This window comes from Kryptolebias marmoratus, linkage group LG22 (genome assembly GCF_001649575.2).
Source record: "Kryptolebias marmoratus isolate JLee-2015 linkage group LG22, ASM164957v2, whole genome shotgun sequence".
NCBI lineage: Eukaryota > Metazoa > Chordata > Actinopteri > Cyprinodontiformes > Rivulidae > Kryptolebias > Kryptolebias marmoratus.
In genome coordinates, this window is record NC_051451.1 from 5,769,891 (window position 1) to 5,780,567 (window position 10,677).

Below are 10,677 nucleotides of genomic sequence, written 5' to 3' on the forward strand. Positions count from 1 at the left end.
TGGACACCCTTATGTTTGAACATGGTGTTCGTTATGGACAATCCATGACGAGCACAGAAGTCCAACAACAGAACACCGTTCGGGTTCAGATCGGGGGGCCGTTCCTCCCAACCACACCCCTCCAGGTCTCACTGTCATTGGCCAAGTGAGTGTTAAAGTCCCCCAGTAGAACAAGGGAGTCCCCAGGAGGGGCACCCTCCAGTAACCCTTCCAAGGACTCCAAAAAGGGTGGGTAATCTGAACTGCTGTTCGGCGCATAAACGTCAGAACCCGTCCCCCCACTCGTAGGCGGAGGGAGGCTACCCTCTCGTTCACCGGGGTAAACCCCAATTGTACTGGCACCAAGATGGGGGGCAACAAATATGCCCACCCCTGCTTGGCGCCTCTCATCGTGGGCAACTCCAGACTGAAAGAGTGTCCAACCCCTCTCAAGGAGACTGGTTCCAGAGCCAGAGCTGTGCGTTGAGGTGAGCCCGACTATTTCTAGCCGGAACCTCTCAACCTCACACACCAACTCAGGCTCCTTCCCCACCAGAGAGGTGACATTCCACGTCCCAAATAACGAGGAAGTGTGAGCAGGTGAAAATCCTTACCTCAACACAATGAATTTAATAGCATCGTTTTACTGTTAAACAAGGATAAATTAGCACCCATCATATTAATATTTTCACTAAGTACAGAACATGCTTACCGTATTCGGTCTTGTAAAGCCACCCACTGAATTTCAGCTCAACTAACCATTGTGGTCTATAAACTGTCCTTTTTATCGGCTGCAGCAGTAATCTCTTTCCATGAGTTTTAAGCCTTTTGATTATCTTAGTCATCTCTCATAGAGGGATCATATAAATGCTGATACAGACGAACCAGCTCAGCTAGAGCACCAAAATCGGCCAGTTTGACTCCGCGCGACCCGCACAAAATTACAAAAACTGTGAGGTGCACGACCGTGATGCGACACCGCACGGGACCTTCGTGCAGGGGCAGGGACAGCGCGATTGTGTCAATTTTGGCACGCGCACCCTCACGCGGTGATCATCTTGACAATTTGATGCGGGTGGAAAAAAAAAAACCTGTATAAAAAATGACATATTTTACAATAAACAAGCAGAGCTTAGCCTGGCGGCAGGACAGGGAAAGCCTGGTGACCCGCCAGGCTTAAAATACACTGGGGGAAACCCTGTGGTAGTAGCTGAGAGTCATGCCCTACACATACTTGGAGTGCTAACAGATCTCACTTTTTTTCAAGGTTTGACCAAAACGGCTACAGCTCTATCCACCAGATCAAGATAAGATGACCTTAGTTTAAATATCTGGCATAAAAGGCAGCGGGTGATCTGCACTCCATTTAGGAATTCTAGCCCTTTGATTTTATTGTAATTTTACAATGACTGTATAAACAATCTCAGAAAAGTTTATAAAGAATTTTATAATGTAAAATGTGTAAGAAACAGGTGTCAACAACAATGGATGTTTGTTTGTGTTGCTGCAGCTGCCCTTAGAGCTGCAGGACATGCTGAACAAACACATGAAGAGCAGCCTCCCAGAGCGAGGCCCCGCCCTAGGCGCTCAGGATCCGGACACGCTCAGTTTGACCCCAGCCGACGTCGTGCCAACCTCGGTCATCGCTCGGGTCCTGGAGAAACCTGAGCCTCTGATTCTGAACTCAGCCCAGTCCAGCAGCTGCGGCCGGCCCGTCGCCGAGGACGTCTTTGTGCACGTGGACATGACGGGCCCCACGGGCTCCGAGGCCCGGGAAAACAGCAGCTCTCAGGACACGGGGCAGCAGAATGGCTCCTGTCGGAGTCAGAGCAGCCTGGACGAGGAGATAAGTGGAGTGTCATCCTTTGAGAAGCTGAACCCGTACCCGCCGCCACCGCCGCCCCACCCACTCTACCCTGGCCGTAAGGTCATCGAGTTCTCCTCTGATGACAAAGTGAAGATCCCCAAAAACTCACCGCTTCCCAACTGCACCTATGCCACCCGACAGGCCATCTCTTTGAGCCTTGTGCAGAATGACGACGAGCGGCAGCCGCCTGGAAGCCCCGCCCCCTCCTTGTCATCCGGCGGTGGGGGCGGAACCAACCAGCGCACACCACCATCACAACGAGATGCCACCAGTGAGCCGCTGTCCAGCCAGTCCAGCCCATTCAGCAGTCCGCCACAGGTAACAAGGAGCTCTGCCCACCTACTGTCTGATGTCATGATACACAGGGGTCAGAGGTTACACTTAGGAGGAAAAATAAGTCAAGCTCAAAGGTCATATTCAGGAATAAAATGAGTTTAGGTCATACTTGAGAGTAAAATCAGTCATATTCTTTGTTTTTAAAGAGAGAAAACTACTGTAAAATGGTAAACTTTGTTTGTACCACATGAACCAGGTTCCACTTCTGACCGAACTCCTCGAGGCTGAAGTATCTATCCAGGTTCCTGTAGCAAAACTGAAATGAACCTTTGACGTTTTAGAGCCTGCAGCAGAACCTCATAATAATCCTCTGTCTGAGAATAATTTCCTGTGGTGGAAACTCATGTTCTGTTGGTGACCAGAATGAATAATCTTTTCTGTTAAGGGTCTAGATTGATTAAACTGGGACAAATTAGCTTCTGCTTGCTGATTATAGCATGACAGACTCTGATTCTGTGGATTCTGAAAATGTTCTATTCTTTAAAATCAGAAGCAAATAGCTGAAGCCATAAACCAGTAGCAGCTCAGATTAATTCAGTCATAAAATTAGAGCTGTTGATTATCAACTGTTGAATAAAAACTAATCCTGTTAAACTTGTCCATCCCTGCCAGGGTCGCCTCAGCAGATCATCTGCCTCTATCTATTTCTATCCCAGAATACTCCTCTCACTCCTCTCTTCCTCTCATTCATAAGCATGGATTCTGTATTTCTTCTATTGACTTTAAATCCCCTTCTCTCCAGAGCATACCTCTACCTCTCCTGGCTCTCTTCCACCTCCTCTTTACTCCTCCATGCTCTCTTCTAACTGTTTTTATATTTATATTAAGATGTTGTTTTTTTACCATGTGAAACGATGACCTGCTGACTGACCCCTCCCTGTCTAGGCGCCGAGCATCCCGGCGAGCTCCGGCAGCTCTGAGGAGGACCTGCTCGCCAACTGGCAGCGTATGTTTGTGGAGAAGATGGCCCCGTCTTGCGATAGTTCTCTTATGCATCGCACATCATTCAACAGCCAGATGGCTCAGGAGCTGCAGAGGAGGAGGCAAGTTGCAGGGGGCGGCGCTTCAGCCACCTCAGACCGCCACAGAGCAGCGTACTCAGACGGCGAGGAGGGATCGTCTGCGCGGAGCTGGACGCCAAGCCGTGGCTCCAGTTTGGACACTGACACAGACACAGAACCGCGGCCTGGCAGGAGAGGACGGTTCAGAGGGCAGGACGGTTCTGAGGAGGGGGAGCAGCTGCTGATGAACCTGGAGGCCGATGAAAGTGACGACAACACGGCTGTAGCCATGGCAACCAGCCCCACAGACACTCAGAGAAATCAGGAAGAGGACGACAGCTCAGCAGAAGAGCGAGACGTTCTCCCAAACGAGCTGCCTGTCATCTCGTCACGCCTCCTAGAGTTTGATCCCGCCCTCGCTGCCACAGCTGCCCCACATCGACCACAAAAGAGCCCGAAGAGGATGGGCGTGCACCACCTGCACCGTAAAGACAGCCTGACCCGAGCCCAAGAGCAAGGCACTCTGCTGGACTGAAACCTTGCTGTCTCCACAGCAACCAGTACACAGGCTCCGCCCATCCAGGAAATAGCCATACCTTACTGTATGATGCCGAGCTTGCCGCCTGATCAGAGTGTGTGGGTTCTGACACAAATCAGCTGATAATTGATCAGTAAACCACCCGGGGCTGTGGTTTATTTAAAAAACCAAACAAACAGGAAACACATTTCTGTAACAGTTTTTACTCTTTTATTTTTACAAATATTTATAAAAAAGATAAGATCACAGCAGCTCGCAGGTGACCATGTGCTGCTGGTGGTCAGGTGTTCTCCTCATCAATACAATCCGGTTTATCAACAGGTGATTAGCTTTTCTGTATAATCAGGCCTTAAACCTCATCATGTGACAGTTCAGTGTTTGTGAAGTCAATATCTTACCTGCAGCAATCAGTGTCTGAGCACGCTCAGTTTGAAGCGGCTTCTTAAAGATGAGCCCATTTTCTCCTTTTGAAAAGAACGGAAATATTTCTTCATGATGTCACTTTAACATTAAACAAATATTTTACTTGGAATAATGTTTGACCTGTCGTATTCAAATGTTTAATAATCCACATCAAAATGTTTTAAACCACCCTGTTATTTCAGACATTCAGTTCTTAACATCACTTTGGTTTCTTAATTTTTCAAACTAATCAGTTCCTGCCTCGGTTCAGATGTTCTAATGCCATCAATTATAAACACTGTTTTAATAACAATCAGTGTTTATGAATGCTACTGAGCAGGATTTATACGCGCTGTTATAAACTCCATCTGCTGATGGGAGAACTGTCCACAGTTTTCAAAAACAAAACTGTTCAGAAATTCTCAGCTTTTTGATGTAAATTGAGTATATTTGAAACACATATAAGCATTAATGGCTCATATGCTGTTCCACAACATATTTGAGTTTTTTTTTTTTTTTTTTTTTGCATTAACCATGCAGAAAAAGATACATTTATTTAAAGTTTCACTTTTTAGTTGTTTGTTTTTTTGTTTGTTTTTTCAGATTAAAACTCAACAGGTCATGAGCAGCTGAAGTTTTATACATTTGTATTTAATTTTTTTAGAGACTTATTAAAACAAACCAGTAGGAGGGTTCATCTGAATTATCTCACAGATTTGTTTAGTCTATTTAAGGTAAATTAAATACCTTAAATTTAATTTACCTTAAATAGATAGTGATTTATAGCAGATTTTAAAATATTGAGGATATATGATGTTTATCATGATAAACTTTTAGACCATATTTCTTGCCATAATGATGCTGAGATTAAAACAAATATATGTTCATATTTTATCTGATTCATTAATGTTAAAGTTCAGTTTTTAACCATTCTTTTTTGAATCCATCAGTTTTTAATAAACATGACACTAACAGCAGTTTAGGTGATCCCTGGTCACTGTAGTCTTGCCTCCTGACTCTAATGTTGGCGGTTCTGTGTTCTGAACGGTGAAATGTTAACGCCACTGTGGAGACGTTTTCAGGGCTACAGGGCTCAAACTGAGTTTGAGTTGTTTCCAAACTGAGACGGCTGTGACCACTGTCCTCTGCATATAAGATATTGACTGTATTATTTGGTTCCCTAACTTCATTAAACTCTAAATTATATGAACTCTCTTTTTTTTAAAATGGTGTTTGAAACTTAACACCTTGAGGTAAACTGAAAGTGCTCCCCGGTGGTGTTGAACCACAGAAGGCATGTTTGTTTATTTAAAGTGGAATTTTTTTAAAGTTGGTCATGTGATCGAACAGTAACTGACAGCGTCCCATCATGCTCGTGACCCTTTGTAATAAAAAAAAAAGAAAAAAAACAAACATGTTGATTAAAACGTGAAGTCCCATGATTGATCTGTAATCCAGTCTGATTGCTGCTGCTTCATATATGTTTTAACGTAGCGTTTTGTTGGAATGCCAGGATCATAAACCACATGACCACCTGCTCAGGTTATTGATTTTTGAAAACTAAAATCTGGATAATCTGCACAGCAATCAGTGTTAGTAGTCTTACGACAACTGCTTTCACTCTGTTTGTTTACTCTGGAATCAGAAACCGAATGTGGACCCACTGCCTCCTCACAGCTCTGATTGTGACCCACCGAGGACCCAATCGATCGATCAGTGTATTGATCTGACACTTTGTGCTTTTGCAGGAATCTGAGCATTATTGATCAGCTCCGGATTCTGTCAGCTGATTGAAAATCTGGAATATTGATCTCTGAATGTTTGGATAAAAGCTTATGTGTGAAGCTGTCATGAATGCTTTCCTTATTGACTTTTATTTTTCAGCTAATCAGTTTGTTGCGCTCAGAAATATGGAGCGCAATTGTTTCATGTCTGTAACACATTTATTTCACTCTTTAATTTCATTTCATTAACTACTACACTAAAAGATTAATCAGATGTTTACAGCTGTAATTCATTATCATACCACATTAGCTCTGATCTCAGCTCTCCAATTACTAGAAATATTTGAATTTTACAAAAATAAATTAATTTCTTTTTCCAAGTTGGTGAGCTTTGAATGAAAGGTTCATCCTGGATGTCTCAACTGTTTTATGGTGTCGTATCACAAACTGTTCTTCAGGAATGTTATTTATCTTTGTTTTGAAATGAGTTTAATCTTAATCTAAGATTGTTGAAGCTTCACCTAGTTCACCGAGTTTAATGTAATTAAAAAAAAATATATATATAACCAGATCATAAATTTTTCAGCACATTACTCGATCAGAATATTAAGAACACATCAGTTTAGAATCTGTTAGTTTTTATGTTTTGCTTTGGTCTTTCAGCGAGCAGCGACGCTCATCTGTGTAGTTATGACTAACAGCTGCATGATCAGATCCAATTAGAACCACAGAAAACAGACAGCTTTTCATAATAAAACAAAACTTTTCATCCCCTGAGAAAGACATGGTCTTTGAGTGCTCAGGTGTAGCTTTATAGGTGTAAATTAAACAGAATGCTCCTTTAACAACTCATTTAAACACTTTAAAAAATAATAATTGTACAGCGGCTCAAAGTCCCACACGGAGACGCACATAAACACACCACCACTCCAATCTTCCTCCTCCTTCTGTATTCATCAGCTGCTGTTAAATTATTCACTTTTTTTCCATCTCACTGATACTAAACGGTGTGTGTGTGTGTTTGTTTGTTTGTTCTTGTTTAGGATGTTTGTAAGGTCTCGGTATTTACAGTCCATGTGAGGACTCCTCCTCATGAGGGCATTGTGTTCAGTTCTCAGTGTTTGACTGATCTGAGCTGTTTTTCAATGTGGTCAGAACCAGAGGCAGAGTCCACAGAGCAGCTGAGGGTCCTCACAGAGACACTCATACCCATCGGAGTGTGTGTGTGCATGTTTAATATTTCATACGAGTCATCGGATGTTCAGGACATCTGAAATGAAAGAAGTATGTGTGTGTATAAATAGACTTTACATCTGAAGTTGTGCATTTTTAATGATTCTTCATGAATTTAATTAGACAATCAGTCAAGGTCATCTTTATTATCCCTCCTCTGCTTTTTCATCCTGTTTTTCTTCATCCCTCCTTCCATTTCTTTAACAGTTTATCCTCTGAATTTCATCAATAACTGCATTCTATTTTTATTTCAGATTTTTTAATCATCACTCATTTACAAAATAAAATAAACTCCTCTTTAGACACCACTTTAGAATTAAACAGAGAGATAGCAAATAGGAATACAGGTTCGTAGGTTTTTCTTTTGTTTCCACCATGATTTTCGTCTAAATCTCTCATCTTTGGCAAACAAAATAAGAAAAAAATGCATCAAAATGAGCATCTCAGTCAGAAATCGTGTGCTCTGCTTTTTGGGAGCAGAACATCTACTATAGAAACTACACCTAAATGACTTCCTGTTTGTCCGTGTCTCTTTCCTGTGTCTTACTGTCAGCAATGTGCTGGAGGAATGTGATGTTAGGATTCAACACAATCACTTGCTTCCTTAAATAACTTTTACTAATCTGGTTTTCCTAATGTACTCTGTGAATGGATTGTATTAAAATAGTAATAGAATTGTCCGTAAATGGACTTCAGTCTGATTTTGAACTGGATTTAGGGATCTGACTTTCTTTTTTTTGTACAGTTCTCTGAGATACTGTTTGTCAATCAAATTTTATATACAGGGGTTAGACAATAAAACTGAAACACCTGTCATTTTAGTGTGGGAGGTTTCATGGCTAAATTGGACCAGCCTGGTGGCTAATCTCCATTAATTGCACATTGCACCAGTAAGAGCAGAGTGTGAAGGTTCAATTAGCAGGGTAAGAGCACAGTTTTGCTCAAAATATTGCAAAGCACACAACATTATGGGTGTCATACCAGAGTTCAAAAGAGGACAAATTGTTGGTGCACGTCTTGCTGGCACATCTGTGACCAAGACAGCAAGTCTTTGTGATGTATCAAGAGCCACGGTATCCAGGGTAATGTCAACATACCACCAAGAAAGACGAACCACATCCAACAGAATTAACTGTGGATGCAAGAGGAAGCTGTCTGAAAGGGATGTTCCAGGTGTTTCAGTTTCATTGTCTAACCCCTGTGTATGTGTATATGTATACACGTGTGTGTGTGTATATATATATATATATATATATATATATATATATATAACATGTATAAAAATTCACTAAAACCTTAAAAATGTCCCCTTAGACATCAGTGGTGTTGAGTTGCAGTGAGTGGTAAAATCCAGCCCTGTTTGGAGCTCTAAAGCTCAGACAGACTTTACAGCAGAAACATTCAAATGAAGTGGTGTTTTGAGATCTTTAACACTTTGGAGGATTTTTGGCGATTTTACTACAAAATGTTCAACTTAGAGTTTGATGATGTCACTAACTTCTCACCTGTCTGAACATTTTTTTACAAACAAAGGTTTTTTTTTTCACAATCTTTCCTCTTCTCCAGTTTCTCCATCCAGTTGTAGGTATTTCTACCTTCTTTCACCCTGTATATCTCTGCTGTAGGACTGATAGTTTTCTCTCAAATCCTCCAGAGGTCAGAGTTGAGAGTGCACACACTTAAACTCTCATTGACTTCCATTGTATCTGAGCTCAGAATTTTCTTTTCAAAACAAGAAGTAATGGATAAATTTAACTTATATCTCCTCCATAAAACCCAGTAGAAACATAAATTGAACCTGTGGAACCATCAGAACCTTCTGCTCACGCGTCAAGGTTTTCGATCCAACTTAGTTTTCACACAGAGGCTGTTTGAGGCTCACTTTTTACTGTGTTTCTGCCTAAAGTGCTGCCCCTCACTTTTCTGCTCTACAAAGATCTGTATGGCAACCAGTGACTCAGCAGGTTCTGTATCCCTGGTTTCTATATTACCCAGCATGTTTTTCTTCCTTCTATGTTTTCCATCATGGCCGCCCCCCTTTGATGCTCAGGAGGATTCAGTCGGCAGGACTCAGAGTTTAAAGATACATAAAGTCCAAAATTCCTGTTGGGCTTTAGAAAAGAAGGTTGATGGATGTTTTGGGCAGGAGGTGCTTAGGAAGCTTCAACATTTCTTTTCTGTTCAGGCTCAGAGCAGTAAACCACAGATCAAAACCAGATTTATTTTAGTTTGTTTTATTTGGATTTATTAAACCTGGGGTTTGATTGTCAGGTTCTGCGGTGGTTCTGATCTTTAATTGATGGTGAAGCTTCAACAGTCCGGACTAAACCAGGTGATCTGGACTGAAGCAGCACAAGGCTTTTGTGTTTTTTCTGTCTCATGGTTGTGATCACAGTGTTCAGTTTTCTGATAGTCTTGAAACAACATGAATGTTTCAGGTGATGAATCTCTTCTGGTATTTCTCTGCTGTGACGTGTGAATGATTTACGGACAGAGGACCTCCATGGTCGCCGAGGACTCACCTGGACTCACTTGAGGACACATGAACTGTTAAACTCCCAGCTGGACATTTAATCATGGCGTCCAGGTGATTGTAGCCCCGCCTCCTCACTCTCCTCCCACAGGTGCTGCTTCTGAGCTGGCTGGCCTCTCACCTGGTGCAGGTGAATAGTTTCCTGGTTGTGGATGAGTTGTTTTTTTTTTGGGGGGGGGGGTTCTTCCTGTTTATTTAATTTTTTTGTTCACTTCCTGTTGGGGACAAACTCTCTGACTGTTAGAACTCTACTAATGATTTTATTTTCTCAGTTTGTAAACAATGTATATTTTAAAACAAATAAAATATTTTAAACTTAGTTCTGCCTCCAGTTTAATCTTTGAAAACTCTCTGCTCCTGGTGCATGATGGGATATATGCTCCTGTGAACCTGAACCGGTAAGGCACAATCTAAAAAAAAATGTTTTATTTTGAAAAGATTCCTTTCTGCTGATTGTGGTTCTCAGTGGTTTGTGTTTGTTCAGGTCCTGACATGGTTCTCCGTTTGGTTCAAGGTCAGATGAAGAACTTGTGGGGATTTTTCAGTTCTTTAGAGGTCTGTAAGGTTCCTTGAGCCACCTGGAGTTGTTTTGTTTTGAGTTTCTTGTGAAATTTCAAGACCCCTCAGGAACCCTGAGCCATCCTTTTAATTGGGTTTTGCTTAGCATTCTGTGAGGTTCTTGAGGTTCCCCCCAGGTTGTACAGTTTTCTGGATGGTTTCTCAGAAACCCTGAAAAATCTTTTTGGTTCTGAAAGTCCAAAGACCAGTTAAGTTTTTATTTTAGGTTCTTCTAGAAAAATCAGAATGTTACTATGTTAAATTAAAAACAGATTCACCCCACCCCTCCAAAAAAATAAATAAAATGTCTGAATGAGGCAGGTCTTTAGATCCAGATCAGATTATCAATAGCAATCAAGTCAACAGATTTCACCTATATTGCTGTTTCAGGTTAGAGATCTTGCCTCTTGCTGAGGACTAATAGCTGATCTCAGGTTTGTTTCCTGGTAATTATCAGTACTAATCAATCAGGACACCAACCCAGAACCTGGTTCAGAATCAAAACC

General features: G+C 41.8%; 1 protein-coding gene across 1 annotated transcript in view; it reads left to right on the forward strand.

Annotated features, from left to right (window-relative positions):
• tjap1 (tight junction associated protein 1 (peripheral)) overlaps positions 1 to 9,932 on the forward strand; it is a 53,421-nt gene extending 43,489 nt beyond the window's left edge. Inside the window, exons 10-11 of the mRNA XM_017434467.3 lie at positions 1,490 to 2,164; positions 3,068 to 9,932. Of these exons, the coding sequence (XP_017289956.1) occupies positions 1,490 to 2,164; positions 3,068 to 3,718 (1,326 nt within the window). The 3' untranslated portion in view covers positions 3,719 to 9,932. The remainder of the gene's footprint in view (positions 1 to 1,489; positions 2,165 to 3,067) is intronic.
• The last annotated feature ends 745 nt before the right edge of the window (positions 9,933 to 10,677 follow it).